Source organism: Schistocerca americana, chromosome 3, assembly GCF_021461395.2.
Source record: "Schistocerca americana isolate TAMUIC-IGC-003095 chromosome 3, iqSchAmer2.1, whole genome shotgun sequence".
In the NCBI taxonomy this organism is placed as follows: Eukaryota; Metazoa; Arthropoda; class Insecta; order Orthoptera; family Acrididae; genus Schistocerca; species Schistocerca americana.
The window spans coordinates 259,495,154-259,517,692 of NC_060121.1; the positions used below are offsets into that span (position 1 = coordinate 259,495,154).

General features: G+C 43.5%; 1 protein-coding gene across 1 annotated transcript in view; it reads right to left on the reverse strand.

Annotated features, from left to right (window-relative positions):
• Positions 1-22,539, reverse strand: part of LOC124606007 (sodium channel protein Nach-like) — a 209,455-nt gene that overhangs the window by 110,504 nt on the left and 76,412 nt on the right. The window contains exon 5 of the mRNA XM_047137970.1: positions 12,287-12,380. Coding sequence (XP_046993926.1) covers positions 12,287-12,380 — 94 coding nt within the window. The remainder of the gene's footprint in view (positions 1-12,286; positions 12,381-22,539) is intronic.

Genomic DNA, 22,539 nt, shown 5'->3' on the forward strand with positions numbered 1-22,539 from the left:
GAAACGTGCGTCGTCCGACCAGACAACATGTTTCCAGTCATCAACAGTCCAATACTGATATTGACAGGCCCAGGCAAGAGGTAAAGCTTTTGTGTCGTGCAGTCATCAAGGGTACACGAGTGGATCTTCGGCTCTGAAAGCCCATATCTATGATGTTTCGTTGAATGGTTCGCACGCCGACAGTTGTTGATGGCCCAGCATTGAAATCTGCAGCAACTTGGAGAAAGGTTGCACTTGAGGCACGCTGAACGATTCTCTCAGTCGTCGTTCGTCCCATTCTTGCAGGATCTTTTTCCGGCTGCAGACATGTCTGAGATTTTATGTTTTACCGGATTCCCGATATTCACTGTACACTTGTGAAATGGTCGTGCTGGAAAATCCCCACTTCATCGCTATTTCGGAGACGCTGTGTCCCATCGCTCGTGCGGCTACTATAACACCACGTTCTTGATAACCTGCCGTTTTAGGAGCAGTAACCGATAACTGCGTCAGACACTTGTCTTATTTAGGCTTTGCTGAACGCAGCGCCGTATTCTGCCTGATCACAGATCTCTGTATTAGAATACACATGCCTATAACAGTTTCTTTGGCGCTTCAGTGTATCTTTTGTATGCTAGAGCTACTGTTAGACAACGACGGAATGGATACATCACATTATTTTATACATTGCCGGAAAAAAATTAGTACACTCTTTCGGAGGTTTTCAGTTCATTCAAGATTTAGTGTTGTAAGAGTGCTTATGGAGTACATGAACACAGATCAGTAGCACAAGCGGTTCTGAGGTACGACAAATTGACCAGTACTGAAACACGTTATGCTGCACTTGCTCGATCTGTTCAAGTACTACCGAGCGAGGTGGCGCAGTGGTTAGCACACTGGACTCGCATTCGGGAGGACGACGGTTCAATCCCGTCTCCGGCCATCCTGATTTAGGTTTTCCGTGATTTCCCTAAATCGCTTCAGGCAGATGCCGGGATGGTTCCTTTGAATGGGCACGGCCGATTTCCTTCCCCATCCTTCCCTCACCCAAGCTTGCGCTCCGTCTCTAATGACCTCGTTGTCGACGGGATGTTAAACACTAATCTCCTCCTCATCCTCTCTTTTGTTCAAGTACTTCTGTAACGTTTGTTGGCTGACGAGTGTCACTTCTCGTCTCATCATATCCCACACGTGCTCGATTGGAGACTAGTCCACAGATCGTGCCGGCCAGGGGAGTTACTGGACGTCTTGCAGAGCACATTGAGGTTAGAGACAGTTTGTGGATGAGACAGTTTGTGGACGAGCTTTATGCTGTCAGAACAACACATCACCTTCCTATTCCCAGAATAGCAAAAGAACATGCCTAACAACATTCTGCACATACTAACCGCTGGTTAGTGTCACATCCGGAAACACCAAAGGTGAACGAGAACTGTAGCTTATCACAACCCAAGGCCTGGGGGTGGGGCCAGTGTCTCCTGGACGAATATGACACAGTGCTCACCAGGTCTATGTTGTTCGCACATACAATCATCACTTGCTTGCAGTCAGAATTTGATTTCATCGCTGAAGACCACGGTGCACCTTTCCATCTTCCAAGTGATCCTCTGGCAACACCAGTTGACCTGTGCACATCGACGCCGTGGCGTGAGTGGAAGATGATGTTGATGTTTGGTTTGTGGGGCGCTCAGCTGCGGGGTTATCAACGCCTGTACAAATTCTCAAGGTTTCCATTATCCAACATCGCCACTTTTACGAATGATGGATGATGGTGAAATGATGAAGACAACACAAACACCCAGTCCCTGGGCGGAGAAAATTACCAACCCGGCCGGGAGTCGAGCAGGGGACCCCGTGATCCAGCTGTAGCAACGCTAGCCACTATACTACGGGCTGCGGACATGAGTGGAAGATGGGCTGGAGGTGTGTGTGCCCACAGTCCCATTGTTAATAACCGTTTCTCAACTCTTCATGTTGACACGTCTGGGTATATAAGCCAGTTTATCTATGCTGTGGTAGCTACAATTTCTGCCTTTACTGTCCTTACAATACGTATTCTGGCAGGCATCTGTGGTGCGCGGACATCCAGAACATCATACATCCCATTGTTAATAACCGATTCCCACCTCTTCATGTTGATACGTCTGGGTTCATAAGCCATCTTATCTGTGCTGTGGTATCCGTAATTTCTGGCTTTACTGCCCTTACAATACGTCGATTCTGGCAGGCACCTGCAGTGCGTGGATATCGAGAACACTATCTACAGGTGTGAGAATGTTCACGAGACAACTGATGTCAGCATCGTTACACAACTGATGCAGCACTTCAAGCTTGTGTGGTTATTTCCTGAAAGACCAGTCTACCACTCAGAAGGCCACAATATGACCTTCTTCAAGCTCGCTCTCTTGGGTGGAGGACGCAGGAGTGTGTCTCCACTGCATGCTTCACACAACCGCACTACACTGAGCCTTCTGGCTGTTATTATTCCTTATTAAATGGTAGACACAAGTGGCACTCTAGCTGTTGTGGCACTACACTATCCGTTGGTGGATGATGTTGGAACCATTATCAGTACATCAGATCAAAATCGACGTTGTCTTTCGAGTTGTACCATTTTTTCCAGCAGTGTGCGTAGCATCATGGTACATGTGCAGGAAGTATATGAAGAAGACATGCTTCCTACTAACATGGATAATTTAGGCGCCGATGAAGTGTTTTCGGTAAAACGGTTATTAGTTAAAAATTCGGACGTTCTGCATGATAACAATTTGCATTAAATGGGATAGTTAATTACCTGGAGGGAGAACACAAGAGCAGCCATAGAGGTGCTATTGATGAAGTACGCAGACTTATTCAAACGTGGTGGACTGTTGCTAGCAATACGCGCTATACAACACAGGATGCTGACTGGGGGTAACTCTCCTGTGCGTAGAAAACTGTGCAGAATACCTCAACATTCGCAATCCGTAATGGAAGAATTTATCAATCAGAAACTGAATTATGGGATTAGTGAAGAGAGTATTAGTTCTTGGGGAGCACCAGTCGGTTTTGTATCATTGGACAAGGCGAAAAAGAACAGGCTCCCTTGTGATTACCGATATTTAAACTTCAGAACCGTTACAAATGCATATCCTGTAACAAATATTAAAACATTAGACAACTTTGATCGTTGCAAATAATTTTCCAAAATGAATTTAAAATGTAGTTATTACCAGTTGCGCCATTTGGGCTACAAAAAGCACCAGCCACATTTCAACGATTGCTGGCAGAGGTGTTTAGAGGTTTGAAGACTCATTGGTGTATGATTTAATTGGATGATACTATCGTCTTTTGGAAGAATAAAGAGAAGAACATACAACATCTACAAGTGTTTACAAGGTTGCATTCAATGTGGTTAATACTGAGTATCGAGATGTGCCACTTTGCAGCACAGAAGAGAACTGTCTAGGCCATATGATTAGCCAAGACTACATAAAGACCGACCTCAGGTTGTTATGTGTTGAGTTCCCATCACCACAGACTACAAAACATATATCGTTACTTTTAGGATTACCCGATTCTCATAGAAAAGTTGTTGAGGGATTAGCTGACACTGCCAGACCATTGACACGTTTATTAAAGAGGGCTGTAAAATTCCAGCTTATGGTAGAATGTCAACCCACGTCCAGAAAATTAAGGGGGAACTACCGATTACCCCTGTATTAATATTTCCAAATTATTAAGATGAATTTAATGTGAGCTATGAGGGAGCAACAAGGTGGTAAGTTATGTTCTAAGCCAGGAAGTGAATGGGAAAGTGCACCTGGTAGCATACACATCAGGACAAATAGATAAAGCCAAGAAAATTGCTCCACCACGAAAAAGGGAATGTTGAGATTAATATACGGTGTCACATACTTCAGGTACTACACACAAAGCAGGAAATTGGGAGCCTTAACTGACCACACAACATTAAATGGCTGTTTGAATTAAAAGATCCTTCAAGCAGATTGACTCGATGGGCACCGAAATTAATCGAATTCGATTCTGAGGTAGTTCAGAAGTTGGGCTGGAAGCGTGGCAATGCTGGTGGGCGAAGCATAGTGATTGATGTCATACGAATGCTTGGCTGAAGCCTTGCAGAGTGGCAGGACATATAAACTGGTGACACAGACCACACGCTATTCAAAACAGTGCCACGGTTTGCCGTGAACGATGGATTACTAGGCAGGCCATGAAGATTGGGCTTAAGCATCATGGTGCCTGCAGCCCTGAGAGAAGAACTATTAAAGAAGCTAGCGCTCACAGTTTATCATGACACAGATGATGAAGGACAACAGATCGTAGGTTAGCTGAAGAGTATTGGTGGAGGACATGAACCAGTATCTGAGGAACTGGGTGCCTTGTGCACAATCTATCGGTTTGAGATATCAGCAAATATCGGTTCAAAGCTTGTTGGAGGAATGCCGGCCATCCGAAATGGTAGGGATGGACACCCTGTGTCCATTTAACCAAATAACAGCAGCTAACTGTACGTGTTAATTATCATAGACCATTTTTATCATTATAGTGCAATGGCCGCCATTGCAAATTAGCAATGGGGAATAATTGGTTATAGAAATTTGACATCCCAGCCACAATAAATACTAATCAGTGCAGTAACTTCATGTATGAACTAATGAGACAACTATGTCACCTGTTGCGAATCCCGAAAATAACACCAAAGAAATTTATTACTCAATATCAAGTGCCATACCAAGTCATAGAAATGACATCGTCACTGAACGTTCCATTACAATTGCCAATACAAGCTTCCATTGTCCACACGGGATGCATTACGCCTTTTAAAGGTTCTCTGTATGCTTTATCACAAGTGGAAGTGCCGCTACATGTGAAGAAAAGGGGAAGGTAGGGCATAAGAAGGGGAGGAATAAATCAGAAGACTGCATGCACGCTGAGCATGAGGTACATTAGACACTTAGGACACACCAATAAGTTCCTTCGTCATTGGCGCCCACGCCTTAGATATCGATTTCCGGCTCACTGCTCAGTATTTACGGCTCTGAGCACTGTGGGACTTAACATCTATGGTCATCAGTCCCCTAGAACTTAGAACTACTTAAACCTAACCAACCTAAGGACAGCACACAACACCCAGTCATCAGGAGGCAGAGAAAATCCCTGACCCCGCCGGGAATCGAACCCGGGAACCCGGGCGTGGGAAGCGAGAACGCTACCGCACGACCACGAGCTGCGGACTCAGTATTTATAGCCGAGCTCTTCGCCATGATTCAGGTCACGGAGTACACCCAGCGACATAAACTTCTCAATTGTGTCCTGTGCTCAGACTCTCTCAGCGCCCTTCAAGGTCTGTGTGCACTGTACATTGCCCAATCCTTAGCGCAACGGGTCCAGGAAAACTGTCACTTGCTCACTCTTGGTGGAGCCACTCTGATGTTTATATGGATTCCTGGTCATTCCACGAAACGAAGCTGCTAACGCTGCTGCCAAGGCTGCAATCCTTGTACGTCAGCCCACTAGTTCCTATATTCCCTCCAATGATCTTTGGGTTGCCGTCTGTCAGGAGGTGGTAGCCCTTTTGATTTGCCATTGGTCCTCCCTTCATGGGAATAAGCTCCGGATTATTAAGCCTCTCCCAGCGGCTTGGACGACCTCCTCTCGGCCCTCACGCCGGGAGGAAGTCATGTTAACTAGGTTGCGTATTGGGCACTGCCTTTTTAGCCATCGTCATTTGATAAGTGGCGCTTCCCCACCACTTTGTAAGCATTGTGCCCAAGTTCTGTCTGCTACTTCCTGACGGAATGCCCATTTTTTAAAGTTAACGTTCTTGCTTGGGTTTGCCGTCTGAGTTATCGGCCGTTCTAGCAAATGACGCGCAGGCTGCCGACCGCGTTTTACTTTTTATCCGTCAAAGCAAAATGGCAAAGGCCATTAAATTTTTAGTTTCTTTATGGTCACATTTGTTGCCCTGTCTCCACGGCCCTGTTTTTAGCCGTCTTCTCTTATGTAAGTAGGGATTGACGTATGGTCGTTTTGTAACTACTCTCTGTCTTCGTGTTCTATACTTTTGACTTGGGCGCGTATGACCCCAGTTGTTTTTGTGCCCTAAAACAAAACCAATCAAAACAAACACCAACAGGTCACGAGGATTAGGGAATATATGATCACGCTTCGTGGTAAATTATGTAATGTTCAGATCATTGCCGTACTTTCTAAGTTTTTTTTTATTGATAGTGTAAGGAGATTTGTCTTCTCATTATGACATGTTTTCTGGTAATGGTATTGGCAGACAGTATAATGTGCAAGTGGAACAGAGGTATGTAAATGTAAAAGGATGAGCTGTGTCATTGTTGGTGTGTCATAATGAACCACAGACGTCCAGTTGTTAGAGTGGTGGAGGAAGAGTGATATGGATTCATTTCCCCCTGGTGGCGTAACAACCAAGGACAATCATGATGTTTGCGATAATTCTGGTTTTGCTACGCCTTTTCAGTTGAGAAGAGGTGGACGCACTACAGAATTAGCAATTCGAAGGAAGAGTACTGTTCACCAGACAGAAGTACCATTGGATATGTAAGGAAAGTATGGAATGAGGTACAGAGGCTGGAGGAGATATTCACTGAATTACATCTCAATGGTAGGAGGAAGAGAATATTGGAGGAGATATGAGGAGAGAATCAAGAGTTGCATCTTTCATAGGAATGACTACAGCAACAGTTAAGCCAAGTAATTGATCTAGCGCCATATATCTTACTGTGTTAAAGAAGCGGATGGTTAGATGCACGCAGGAAATTATTGAAGACAGTCTTTGGAACTGCGAATACTGGCAATATCTGGGAACTCAAATGCAAGCTAGGACAAGTGCGAGAAAATTGGAATAGGAATACAGCAGTTATCGAGTGACATATTAAACAATTAAAGAAACTGGAACAGGACAGCTCAAATACTGTGGCAACTAACTGCAGAACTAAGAGGATATATGAAAACAACATGGGGCACAGTGAATCAAAATTTAAACATAATACAAACCAGAGTGAATCTGTCAGATATTAACAGCGGCAAGATTACTGTGATCACGAGCGGACAACATAAGGGATGCAAGAGTGAAAGCAACAGCATTTGATTGTTGATTTAGAACATGCGACTTATACACTATTTGTAATACTACATGTACGCACAGCACGCGCGCACGCGCGCGCGCGCGCGCGCGCTTTTGTGTGTGTGTGTGTAGTGTAATGTTTGTGTCGTATGATGAAGATGATTAGAGAAGAGAGAGTGTGAAACCCGGTTCTGGCTCATGGGCTGCTCCTCATCAATAGCACCAAGGGAGCTGCCCAGCTTAACGTCCCCATCTGACAGACAGATCAACTTCAAGAGTATCTCATGCCCTCACTTCATAAGACAGTGTGGGGAGGTTTGGTATTTAAACCAGATGATGACGCAAAGTCTGGTGATCAGGAACTTTACGCCACAATCTTCCCTCCCCTAGCCAGCCAAATACTGGTAGTGCCCATGTCCAGTAAAATGGGAAGCTCTCGTCAAATATGTATGGGTAAAGACACAGGAGGTAATGCTGAACTTCATGGAAAGAGAAGGTTACATGTTGATGCCGGCGGATGATGTCCGTCAATGTCATAGGGAAAGAGCTACTATATGTCCAGCCAGGATGGTCGACACCGACACAAAGGCATACCAGATACAGTTCTTGCTACAGAAAGCGGATGCAGTAGGGTGCAAAACGAATGTTCCAATGCTGCACACTTACTTTCAGAGGGCTGGTGTGTGCATTTGGTTTACTCCATGTTTACACCTGAGATAATTATTATAAATCGTTACCAGCAAGAACAACCCCGTGGAATGATGAGACAGGAATAACAAAGTAGTGAGTTATTCGTTAATGGTACAACCCGTGATACACACACACACAAAAAGTATTGATTCCGAAAGTTCCGGAACCTGTACAGAAAAGTGGAACAGAGATCAACACAAACTCATTTCCGCCCTTTTTATTGCTCATGGAAACCACACATTGCGTGTTGTACCACCATACAGCGAGACTTTCAGAGGTGGTGGTCCAGACTGCTGTACACTCCGGTACAAGACCCAGTAGCACGTTCTCTTGCATTGATGCATGCCTGTGTTCGTCGTGGCATACTATCCACAAGTTCATCAAGGCACTGTTGGTCCAAATTGTCCCAATCCTCAACGGCGATTCGGCGTAGATCCCTCAGAGTGGGTGGAGGATCACGTCGTCCATAAACAGCCCTTTTCAGCCTATCCGAGGCATGTTCGATAGGGTTCATGTCTGGAGAACATGCTGGCCGCTCTAGTCGAGCGATGTCGTTATCCTGAAGTATGTCATTCACAGGATGTGCACGATGGGAGCCCATGAAGACGAATGCCTCGCCAAAATGCTGCCGATATGGTTGCACTATCGGTCGGAGGATGGCATTCACGTATCGTACAGACGTTACAGCGCCTTCCATGACAACCAGCGGCGTACGTCGGCCGCACATAATGCCACCCCAAAACAGCAAGGAACCTTTACCTTGCTGAACTCGCTGGACAGTGTGTCTAAGGCGTTCGGCCTGACCGGGTTTCCTCCAAATACATCTACGACGATTGTCTGGTTGAAGGCATATGCGACACTCATCGGTGAAGAGAACGTGAGCCAGTCCTGAGCGCGGTCCATTCGGCACGTTGTTGGCCTATCTGTACCGCGCTGCATGGCCTTGTGGTTGCAAGGATGGATCTCGCCATGGACGTCAGGAGGGAAGTTACGCACCATGCAGCCTATTGCGCACAGTTTGAGTCGTAACACGACGTCCTGTGGCTGCACGAAAAGCATTGTTCAACATGATAGTGTTGCTGTCAGGGTTCCTCCGATCCATAATCCGTAGGTAGCGGTCATCCCCTACAGTAGTCGCCCTTGGGCGGCCTGAGCGAGGCATGTCATCGACATTTCCTGTCTCTCTGTGTCTCCCCCATGTCAGAACAACATCCCTTTGGTTCAGTCCGAGTCGCGTAGGCACTTCCCTTGTTGAGAGCCCTTCCTGGCGCAAAGTAACAATGCTGACGCGATCGAACCACGAAATTGACCGTCTAGGCATGGTTGAACTACAGACATCACGAGTCGTGTACCTCCGTCCTGGTGGAATGACTGGAACTGATCGGCTGTCGGACCCCCTCCGTCTAATAGGCGCTGCTCATCCATGGTTGTTTATATCTTTGGGCGGTTTAAGTGACATCTCATAAGAGTCAAAGGGACAGTGTCTGTGATACAATATCCACAGTCAATGTCTATCTTCAGGAGTTCTGGGAAGCGGGATGATGTAAAAAATTTTTGATGTGTGTAGTAGGAACTTCATATCACCTGCCAGCTATCACTGGGGCCCTTGTTGCACCAGCTGCAAAAACGACTGGAGGAGCGGCCAATCCAGAACCTATCTTACCTAATTGACATCTTGCAACCTGACCATATCCATTCATTGGATGAACTTATAATTACGCAGAAAGGATACGTTAGCGTTTAGCAAAAGCTCCATCATCCTAGATAAGCAGCTCAATAAAATCATGTCAATTAGTGGCTCAGTTTCTGGTATCATTGTGGTTCTAACTACTTCGTGAAACCTGTACATACGTTAAGAGGAGAATGCCCAAGCGAGTGGGCTCCCACTGCACCAGTTGCTAACAGACTGGGTAGGAAATAGCATTTAAATTGGTAAACAACTAATGAACCACATGGCTTACGCTAAATTCTGGAAAGGAAATATGGTGAATTTTGCATTTGTAAACACGGCACTATTTGGAGGCGAATTTTGAAGAGAAAGGAGTTTTGCACCACAGCCTCGTCCGGTGTAATGAGCTGTATAGCGTTGATACAGCAGAATGATGTCACACAGGTAGAACCACCCGTCATCCCGATGACAACATGCTATGTCTGGGTGCTACAACTTGTTACCATTTCCAGGCTGAAGCGCCGTCGCTGAAGAAGCACTATACAGCCTGATTAACGTATAAACCACCTGATTTAGACCCTCAGCCTCAGTACTTCCGTAGTTCTCATCAGTATACAGTTGGGTTTGGTATGCCGAGCATTGCAGTCAACGCCAGTCGATGACTGCAAGAAGAAGACCGCTTTGAGTTCAAGCTGAAGCAGCCAGCCGCCATCGGCAGACTGTAATGCTATTAGCCGTAGCCCTCTGTCCAGTGTAAATCTGTGTGCAGTCGATTTGGTGCCTTTGCAGGGACGATTCACCCGCTAGGTGCTGCAGGCAAGCATTGCCTCTCTTGTGGACAGCATTTGATCTCGGCATGCACCAGCGATTGTGCCTGACAACGTGACAGAAGCTACCGACCTCCTCTTCAGCTGTTATTCCATCTCTGAAATTGTCACGAATAACAAACTTTCACAATCAGGGATGTTTTACCGACAGTGAACTATTTGCCCCCCAGTCAGAACCACCCCTCCACCGTGATCCACGTAGGCAAATGGCATTTCATCCTCACTTGCCAACAGCCCAATTCACCCCATAACCTAGCAGTCATGTCCTGACCTGTATAGTACTTAACAGTTACACGAATGTGCCATAAATTTTAACTGTGTATGAAATCTTCGACTTGCTTCTCAGAATCGTGGGGGGAGTTTTTTGCGTGTTATCAGGATGACTGGCTCCTTGAGGTTTTCCGATAATTGACCAAACAGCTGCAGAATGATGTGTAAGGTTTTAACCCCCCTCTTATTCTACGCATTTTTAACATGGTTTCCCAGCAATAACCAAAGCTTTTTAAAAGTTTGATATGTGGAGATAATGAAAAACAGAATAACTGTGATGCACACACATATATGTAGCCTCGAGGCAAAGTCAACCAGTCAGCCACAATTTGAACACTCACATGCTTTGTGGTAGTGCGCACTAAGCCAAAAGAAACGACCTACCTTGAAGGAACCATCCTAATAGGACAGATGTGATTTACATGTACGGACAAACAAATGATTACAGTTTCAGAAAAATTGGATGATTTACTCAAAAGAAAGAGCTTCACAAATTGTCATGTCAGTAGGGCGTTTGTCCACCACTACCCATACCGCAAGAAGTTATTCGGCTTGGTCTTGACTGATAGAGTTGATGGATGTGCTCCTGGGGATATCGTGCCAAATTCTGACCAATTGGCGCTTAGATCGTCAAAATTGCGAGATAGCTGAATGGCCCTGCCCATAATGCTCCAAACATTCTCAGCTGTGGAGTGAACTGGCGACCTCACTGCCCAAGGTACGGTTTAGCAAGCATTAGAACAAGCAGTAGAAACTCTGTGTGGGCGGACATTATCTTGTTCGAATGTAAGTTCAGGATAGTTTGCCATGAAGTGCAACAAAACGGGGCGTATAATATCTTCGACGGATCGCTGCGCTGTCTGGATGCCGCAGACGACAACCAAAGAAGACCTGCTATGAAAAGGAACGGGTCCCCAGACCGTAACTTCTGGATGTCGGGCAATATCGTGGGCGACAGTTAGCTTGGCAAGCCAGAACGGTCCAAGACGTCTCCAAACATGTCTTCGGCCTGGAATCTCATTGTCTGGAGAAGAATTGTCTTCAATGATGAGCCCGTCTTTGAGCTGAGCCCCGTTCTCCAGCAAAGACATGTCTGGAGACGCCCCAGATAGCGCTGCACCACCAACCTGCCTGCCGCCAAGCAGGGTGGCCTAGGAATGATGGTCTACGGTGCCATTTCTTTACATAGCAAGATCCACTGGATTGTCATCCACAGTGCCCTTGCAGCACAGCGATACGTTGATAATATTATGCTCCCCGTTTTGCTACTCTTCATGGCAAGCCATCCTGAGCTTACATTTCAAAGAGATAACGCCCGCGTGCACACTGTGAGGGTTTGTACTGCCTGTCTTCGTGCTTGTCAAACGCTACCTTAGGTTGACAACCTTTGGAGCATTATGGGCAGGAGCATCCAACCAGCTCGGGATCTGAGACGACGTTTGGACAGTATTTAGCAAATTGCTTGCATAAGTGCCAAAGGTGGACCAACGCTTTATTGACTTACTCTGTTTGTGAAGGTGTTTTTCTTAAATAAATGATCGTTTACTTGTCGGTACACGCACATCACGTCTACCAATTTCCGTCCCATCCAGATAATTCCTTCAGGAAGTGCAAGGTTTTTTTTTTTTTTCTTTTCTTTTTTTTACCCTTAGAGCGTACATGGACTATATAATTTTTCTTCAGTTGAACACATAGCTGCAGTTAGCAAAGCAAGATGCAATCCCAAGAGGTCAGTTTCAGAAGGACATTCACCTCAACATTGGTCAGAAACTCGATGTAGAGTGAACCAGGCCCTGTGCTGGAGTTGACACGCATGTCCAGTGGCGGCTCCGATATTCCTTCTCGTCTGCAACACAAGAATTTGTTCATGATACGCTAACGGAACTGAATCTCTTAAACCTCTTAAAGGAGACCCGGCTACTCTGGTGAAATGAATTACGGAAATCTAAAAGATGTACACAAATATAAACTGAACAACACAAAAGACGTGACGTAGAGACTATGTACACTGAAGCTCCAAAGAAACTGGTATAAGCATGCGTATTCAAATACAGAAATATGTAAAGAGACAGAATACGGCGCTGCGGTCAGCATCTCCTGCGTAAGACAACACGTATCTTACACAGTTGTTAGACCGGTTAGTGCTTCTGAAATGGCAAGTTATTAAGATTGAAGTGATTTTGAACATGATGTTATAGTCGGCGCACGAGCGATGGGAATTTTCCCGTACGATCATTTCACGAGTTTACTGTGAATATCAGGAATCCGGTTAAACATTATATCTCCGACATCGCTCCGGCCGGAAAAAGATCCTGCAAGAACGAGACCAACGACGCCTGAAGAGAATCGTTCAATGTGGCAGAAGAGCAATTATTCCGCAAATTGCTGCAGATTTCAATGTTGGACCATCAACTAGTGTCAGCGTGCGAACCATTCAACGAAACGTCATCGACTGTGCTTTCGGCACCAAAGGCCCACTCGTGTACCCTTGATGACTGCACGACACAAAGGTTTTCGCTCCGCCCCTGGGTCCGTCGACACCGACATTGGACTGTTGATGACTGGAAACATGTTCCCTGGTCGGATGACTCTTGTTTCAAATTGTATCGAGCGGATGGACGCATGCGGGTATGGAGACAACCTCATGAATCCATGGACCCTGCGTGTCATCAGGGGGCTGTTCAAGCTGGTGGAGGCTCTGTACTGGTGTGGAGCGTGTGCAGTTGGCGTAATATGGAACTCCTGATAAGTATAAATACGACTCTGACAGGTGACACCTACGTAAGTATCCTGTCCGATCACCTTCATCCATTCATGTCCGTTGCACATTCCGACGGACTTAGGCAATTCCAGCAGGACAATGCGACATCCCACAAGTCCAGAATTGCTACAGAGGAGCTCCAGGAGCACTTTTCCGAGTTTAAACATTTCTGCTGGCCATCAACTACCGAGACATGAAAATTATTGAGCATTTCTGGGATGCCTTGCAATGTTCTGTTCAGAAGAGATATCCAGCCCCTCGTACGGATTTATGGACAGCCCTACAGGTTTCATGGTGTAATTTCTCTCCAGCACTACTTCAGACATTAGTCGAATCCATGCCACGTCAGGGTGCGGCGCTTTTGCGTGTCCTCGGGGGCCCTACACGATATTAGGCAGGTGTATTAGTTTCTTTGGCTCTTCAGTGTATTTTCATGGTATGCTGACAGTAAATGGTAAAAGCAAAGATTCAAAGCACTGTACAGTCAGTGGAGTAGAGTCACCCCTTGAGTACTGAATATCGAGTCCAAAGGAAATTTATTTGGCTTGTTCAGTGTTTTGCTGTTCTGAGTAACCTGCAAAACCAGAAAACAGATTATGATGAAGAATAAAAGCTATTGAATACTGAAATCAATTAAACTCTAGTCACAGATGCCCTAGTGTTAATACACAGGGTGAATCAGAACTCACCGAGAAACTTTCAGAGGTATGGGCCAAAACAAGAGAAAAATGTTGTTAATAAGTTCTTGTCTTAAGATCAATGAGCACTTAGTTATCTTCGCTACTGCAAAACACATACTTCCCTTTTACTAAACATGTGCTCATAGCTTTTAAGGTATGCATTTTAGAGTCCATGCTTATACAATTTTTCTCTTTATTGGGTAGATACTACCTTCTCCGAAAATATGGGAAGCAAAGATCATGAAGTGGAAGAGATGTTTTTAACAGTATCGAAGGTATGAATCTTAGAGCTCACCTGTACCAGAATTTTTTACTTGTTTTAGTCCACACTCTGAAAGTCTGTCGGTGCAGTTCTAGTTCATCTTGTAGACTGTGACCATACTATTGGTACAGCAAAATGCAATATGACATTTAAGAAGCATAAGTTGAAATGTATATAGAAAAGGGCAATAGCCAAAGTGACGAATTCAGACGTTTTGCAGGAATTAAAGCAGACAACAAGTGAATGAGAAGGGGAAGAAAGCAGTTGGGATGCTATGAACGTAAATATAACAAATACAGCCACAACAGTTAGGAATAAGGAAGTTAGAACCTAGGAAGACTTGGGTGACTCCAGAAACACTGGAATTCATTGAAAGGAACTGATTAAAATTACAAAAAGCCCTGGTAAACATAAATCAGTCAAAAAACAAGATAACACCGCTGTGTCATTTGGAGAAAGAAAAGTGTCTGGCAAATATCAGCTAGGAATTAGAAGAAGATTTTAAAATTGTAAATGTGACGAAACCTATTCCGTGATTAAATTGTTGCAACACAGACGAAGAACCAAGCGTAATATACTGAGAGATAAAAATAGGAAGCTGCTATTGACGTAGAGGATGTAAATGACAGATGGAAAGAGTATATTCAAGATCTGTACAGAGGTGCAGAAACTGAACGTTTAGATGAGTATATTGAAAAACTAAATGACGAAAATAATAAGGGACCACCGATAACAAAAGAAGAGTTATTACTAAATAAGTTAAAATCAAATGAAGCAATAGCTACAGATGGCATCGCTGCAGAGCTCTTGTAAAACAGTAGTGATGACATCAAAAGTAAATTGTTTACTGTAGTACACAGTACAAAGTTATGAAAAGGTTATTATACCAACAACTTCACAAAAACTAGAGATATTGAACCACCCAACAGGGCAAATGCAAAGGACTGTACAAATTATAGAAGACTAGCCCTTCTGTCATGTCTTTGAAAATATTGCTGTCAATAGTTAACGAAAGGATTAAAAATAAAATAGACTGGAACTTTTCCAAAGATAAATTTGGCTTCAAATCAGGAAAAGGAACGAGTGAATCATTATTGGCACTACATAAAATTTTGGAAATGAGATTACCAGTAAACTGGGGAAAACACATAACATTTATTGAACTAAACAAAACATTTTATGATTGATTGCAAGTTAGTATTTAAAGCAATGCCCAGAGTGGGACTTGATTGGAAAGACAGAATATGAATGCTGAGTACATACAACAGTCAATGTTCTGAAATGGGTGTTAATAGTTGCAAGAAAGAAGCAAAACTCGGAAGGGAAGTATGGAAGGGATGCCCTCTATCACCTTACCTTACTTGTTTAATGACTTAATCGAGAACGCAATAATAACGATGAAAGAAAAAAAGACTGGAATAAAAATTAATTGTATTCATATTTACTGCTTCAGACTTGTGGATAACACTGTAACAGTTGCATACAGTTCCCATTGGAAATCTTTTCACATGAATCACCGGAATACAAATGAGAGCTCTGCCAATGCACTACCCTTTTGTACTATCGCCATATGTATATGTGCATATCGCTGTATGATGAGTTTTTGTCACTTCAATGTATATCTCAGAGTATTACGAAAACAGCAACCCCCTCGATTATTAATCTAACTAGAAATGACTGTGGCTCATTTAATAAAGTGATAGTTCTTATAGTTAAGTTTGAAGACAATTAAAACCAAAAATATTTATTTTTACCCAGGATTAACTAAATATTACGTCCACACATACAAGCAAATCTCAGAAAAGCCGTAACTTGCAGATCAGCACACATCTACCAAAATCAAAAGTTTATCCCTTTCAACGTACTTCACCAAACACGCTCGCTATTCGTTATAGGCTGCTGCATTAACACAACAATAAGGTAACATGCGAATGCAAAAAGAAAACAGCGCTAGCAAATAATTTAGAATGTTCGCATACACAATGCAAGTTAATGAAAAATAAAGAGCAATGGCTTTAGTATCACTGATAACAATAATATTAATTTCCAATAATGAGGATTGTGCTGAAGGACAAGGAACTTGCAAAAGTGCACGCAATAGTATGTGGTTTAATGAAAGAAATTAACTTTAGTTCTGAAGAAGCAAAGAAATACTTTTGAAAACTGAATGGCATTTACTTGAAAGACGGTGACCTCGTTGTATTAATACAGCTTTGTTGTTGTTGTTGTGGTCTTCAGTTCAGAGACTGGTATGATGCATTTTAATCTTCGTCCATGCTACTCTATCCTGTGCAAGCTTTTTAATCTCCAAGTAACTACTGCAAACTACATCCTTCTGAATCTGGCAAGTGTATTCATCTCTTGGTCTCCCTCTACGATTTTTACACTCCACGCTGCCCTCCAATACTAAACTGGTGATCCTTTGATGCCTCAGGACATGCCCCACCAACCGATCCCTTCTACTAGTCAAGTTGTGCCACAAATTCCTCTTCTCCCCAATTCCATTCAGTACCTCCTCATTAGTTACGTGGTCTATACATCTAATCTTCAGCTTTCTTCTGTAGCACCACATTTCGAAAGCCTCTATTCTCTTCTTGTCTAAACTACTTATCGTCCACGTTTCACTCCACACTAATACTTTCTGAAACGACTTCCTGACACTTAAATCTATACTCGATGTTATTAAATTTCGCTTCTTCAGAAACGCTTTCCTTGCCATTGCCAGTCTACATTTTATATCCTCTCTACTTCGACCATCATCAGTTATTTTGCTCCCCAAATAGCAAAACTCATTTACTACTTTAAGCGTCTCATTTCCTAATCTAACACCCGCAGCATCACCCGATTTAATTCGACTACATTCCATTATCCTCGTTTTGCTTTTGTTGATATTCATCTTATATCCTCCTTTCAAGACATTGTCCATTCCGTTCAGCTGCTCTTCCAAGTCCTTTGCTGTCTCTGACAGAATTACACTGTCATCGGCAAACCTCAAAGTTTTTATTTCATCTCCATGGATTTTCAATAGCTACTACGAATTTTTCTTTTGTTTTCTTTACTGCTTGCTCAATATACTGATTGAATAACATCGAGGATAAGCTACAACCCTGTCTCACCGCCTTCCCAACCACTGCTTCCCTTTTATGCCCATCGACTCTTGTAACTGCCATCTGGTTTCGGTACAAATTGTAAATAGCCCTGCCACCTTCAGAATTTGAAAGAGAGTATTACAGTCAACATTGTCAAAAGCTTTCTCTAAGTCTACAATTGCTAGAAACGTAGGTTTGCTTTTCCTTAATCTATTTTCTAAGATAATACAGCTTTAACACAATTAATTGTTATGAAATTCTATTCAGTAAATGTTCGCTTGGGTTGAACTTTCGCGGGATAAGTCAGTCCTCACTTAACTGTCGCTGTCGTCGTCGTTGTTGTTAAATCGTATCCGAGTCCAGTAACTTTCGTCGTCGCGCTGGTGTTCTTGATCGTAGCCACCCATTTTGGAAGCAGCAGGGTTGCGCGATGTTTGTAAAATCCTCACACTCAGGTTACACTGATGAGTCAAAACATTAATAGCTTGTTTGTTGGACTTTGGGACGAAATATATGATGCTACGTATCACTGATCCGATACTTTGTAGCGGTATGTAGCACTGAATGCCTACGCACAGATCATGTAATTCGCGTAGATAACGGGTATCTGGTTCTCGCACGCAGTGGTGTCTCCCGATAGCTACCAATATGGACTCCATAGAATCTACATCAAGCCGATTTGGTCGCCGAGACATCGAAGTTTATTCACTGTAATGCTTTGCAAACAACTGTAGTACGGTCCTAGCTCTGAGAAACGGACAGTTACACAGTTACACTACTGAAAGGTGACATCGCCCGTCGGGGAAGACATCAAGCAGGAAGGGATGCAGGCTGTTCGCAGCTGTCATCGTGTCTTTGAATACTATCACAAGTCCCATGCAACTGAGGAGAGTGTTTCCCATTGTTTAACATGTCTCACACTAGCCTGCGTCCGTGGCGCACTGCACGTTTCGAGCCGCCGCTCACCTCGTTGACGGCGTTTGTGGAGACGACCATCGACCTAGTGTAGCAAAAATGTGTTTTCCCCGAAGAGCCGACATGATTCCACTGACTGACGGTCGAATTCCGATGATCTCGTGCCCACTGAAATAGTAATTGACGATGTCGTTGCGTCAACATGTGAACACGTAAGGATGGTCTGCTGCGGAGATCCATGTTCAAAAATGTATGATGAACGGAGTGCTCCGAAAGAATTGTGCTTGTACTAGCATTGTTCTCTTTCCGCAGAGATGCAACAGCTCATCATCTATCCCACTTTTCACAGAATGTGGGATAGATGGGATGGATGGCGATCTGTAGAGTCGTGAACGTCGAACCATTCAGTGCCTAGTGGTACTTTTTCAGTCCTTCTATCTCTTCCCGTAGATGCTCACGACAGTAGTAGGTGAACATTCGAGGAGTTTCGCCATTTTCGAGGTACTCATACACCGGCTCTGCGTAATAATAATCTGCCGTTCGTCAAATTCGCTTGTCTCAATGGATTTCTCCATTTGCGGCCCATGTCTTCGCTAGGGTCATCCCCAGTCCATGTCTGCACCCCTTACATACTTTTGTTACCGTATCACTTGCCTGAAATGCCACCAGGTGGCAACGAATGTCGCGGTGGCCAATGGTCATAACGTTTTGGCTGATCAATGTACGATATGCGATCAAACGTATCCGTTCCTTTAGGTGAATTGTGCCGCCACCTACTGCCAGGTACTCCATATCAGCGACCTCAGTAGTCATTAGACATCGTGATAGAGCAGATTGAGGCGCTCCACGGAACGCAAGGACTTCGAACGTAGTCAGGTGATTGGGTGTCACTTGTGTCTGTGCGCAAGATTTCCACACTCCTAAACAGCCCTAGGTCCACTGTTTCTGATGAGATAGTGAAGTGGAAACGTGAAGGGACACGTACAGTACAAAAGCGTACAGGCCGATCTCGTCTGTTGACTGACAGAGACCGCCGACAGTTGAAGAGGGTCGAAATGTGTAATAGGCAAACATCTATCCAGACCATCACACAGGAATTCCAAACTGCATCAGGATCTACTGTAAGTACTATGACAGTTAGGCGGAAAATGAGGAAACTTAGATTTCATGGTCGAGCGGCTGGTCATAAGCCACACATCCCGCCGGTAAATGCCAAACGACGCCTCGATTGGTGTAAGGAGCGTGAACATTGGACGATTGAACAGTGGAAAAACGTTGCGTGGAGTGACGAATCACAGTACACAATGTGGTGATCCGATGGCGGGGTGTGGGTATGGCGAATGCTCGCTGAACGTCATCTACTAGCGTGTGTAGTGCCAACAGTAAAATTCGGAGGCGACGTGTTATGGTGTTTTTCATGGAGGGGCCTTGCACCCTTGTTTTGCGTGGCACTGTCACAGCCTGCATTGATTTTTAAGCACCTTCTTGCTTCCCACTGTATAAGAGCAATTCGGGGACGGCGATTGCATCTTTCAATACGATCGAGCACCTGTTCTAAATGCACGGCCTGTGGCGGAGTGGTTGGTTACTCGACAATAACATCCCTGTAATGGACGGGCCTGCTCAGAGTCCTGACCTGAATCCTTGGATGTTTTGGAACCTAGAATTGGCCTCTCCGACCGACATCGATACCTCTCCTCAGAGCAGCACTCCGGGAATATTGGGCTGCCGTTCCCCAAGAAACCTTTCAGCACCTGATTAAATGTGTACCTGCGAGAGTGGAAGCTGTCATCAAGGCTAAGGATGTGCCACCACCACACTGAATTTCAGCATTACCGATGGAGGGCACCAAGAATTTGTAACTCATTTACAGCCAGGTGTCCGGATACTTTTGATCTTGTATGCGATGACGTAGCTAAGCCACGCTTCATTTAATTAACACGAAACGTATCCCGATATCATAATGTTTCCTTGCCGTTAGTTTAGAGATTAGATTAGATTAGATTAATACTTGTTCCATAGATCATGAATACAACGAATACATGAATACTAATGATGTGGAACGTGTCAGCTTAATAAAAGGTGTCTATACAAGATATTACATTACTCAAAATATTACATGACGATTAATATTTTTAATTTTTTGTTTTTGGTTGGGGGGGGGGGGGGGGAGGGAAATTACCCATTTAATACGAGTATATACAAAAATTCATCTAATGAGTAGAAGGAGTTGCCATTCAGAAATTATTTTAATTTTCTTTTAAATGCTATGTGGTTATCTGTCAGACTTTTGATACTATTAGGGAAGTGACCAAAGACTTTTGTGGCAGCATAATTTACCTCTTTCTGAGCCAAAGTTAGATTTAACCTTGAGTAGTGAAGATAATCCTTTCTCCTAGTGTTGTAGCCACGTACACTGCTATTACTTTTGAATTCGTTCGGATTGTTAATAACAAATTTCATAACTAAATATGGCGTGGTAAGCCAATTTACTGAGATGTAAATTTGCAATGACGCTAATAGCATAAGAAGCTGAACTCAAACGTTTCAGCAGATTATTCAGTGTGTTTTTTCCAGTTCAACCCCTCATCAATGCATACACCCAGAAATTTTGAATATTCTACCTTCGCTACCAATTTCTGATCGAAGTCTATATTTATTAATGGTGTCATTCCATTTACTGTGTTTTGTCAAAGTTTAATGAGAGCCCATTTGCAGAGAACCACTTAATGATTTTCTGAAAAACATCGTTTACAATTTCATCAGTTAATTCTTGTCTGTTGGGTGTGGTAGCTATACTTGTGTCATCGGCAAAAAGTACCAGATTTGTATCTTCGTGAATATAGAATGGCAAGTCATTGATATATATTAAGAACAGCAGAGGATCCAAGACCGAACCTTACGGCACCCCGTTCTTGATTGTTCCCCAGCTTGAGATATTGCCAGTTTTTTTGCATGTTATGTGAACTGCTTATTTCAACTTTCAGCACTCTTCCAGTTAGGTATGATTAAAACCATTTGAGCGCTGCCCCATTCATACCACAGTACTTGAGCTTATATATAAGTATTCCATGGTTTACACAACCAAATGCCTTTGAGAGATCACACAAAATCCCAACGGGTGACTTCTGGTTACTCGGAGCATTTAATATTTCATTACTGAAAGTATAAACATAGTTTTGAATTTACAGTTTTGCCTTGCTTTCGCGCCTTGAAACACCTACCACAGGTAGGAATAAGAAAGTGCATTAATATATACTTTAATTTGACTTAACAACTCGTGGTACTCACTAAGCAGATCGTGCTCGGCACAGTGGATGGTGTACACTCACATCTATCATGTGGCGATCGGCTCACCGTACATTCAAGGTTAATGTTCAGAATATCAGTTCACGACGAGAAATGCATTTCCGTATTTCCAGTGTAATATGACCGTCAGCGGCATGCATAGACAATTCGTACAATTCAGTCAGAACCATGTACATTGTTTAGCATTTTTGCGGCTTGTTGTTCTGTCAATCAAAGATTTAAGATTAATGTGCCGAATAGCAGTGCCGAATGAGAAGTAATGTGACACGTTTGGTTATTAGTTACTTCCCCCCGGTACACAGCGAATTCAAAACCTGTATCACTAATAACACATATATACAACATCGTTCACGAAAACAGTACATTCGCACACAAGCGGCACGATAATCACCATCCGTTCTTGATCTACAGCCTCCTGCTCGTGTTTTTCTCTCGCGCTATCAATTATTTCTACACATCAACAATTCTCGCTTAACGTTATACCAAGGGGAAACAATTTACAGTTTTATAAAAAACTGCAACTTCATATGGAAATAAATTTGAATAGCATGTTAATAACCGTGCAAACACAAAACATGAGAAAAATAAAAACAGCAATGTCCTTTATAATAATTCCTTTACGTAAACAGAAACAAAACTGCAGAAAGAAACAAGATTATGAAACTTACCCTAAAATAAATTTTCCGATGTACCAAGAAAAGAAAGCCTAAAACAAAGAAAAAAGGAGGCACACCAAAAAGGAAAACAAAATGTATATCGTACTGTAGTGTAGTCTTCAAGGGTTTCATAATCCAGCCCTAAAGAAAGTAGCTTTAAACACGCTAATATATTGAGCTAAAACTATTTGTAACAAGGAACACATGGAGTTTGTGATCAACTTTCTGAGAACGTAGTCCGGAATAACAGATATAGCGATAGAGATGTTAAGTGAGCCATAAAATAAAAAAGCAGAGATAAATATCAAACGCTTTCCTTACTTTCTTTGGAGG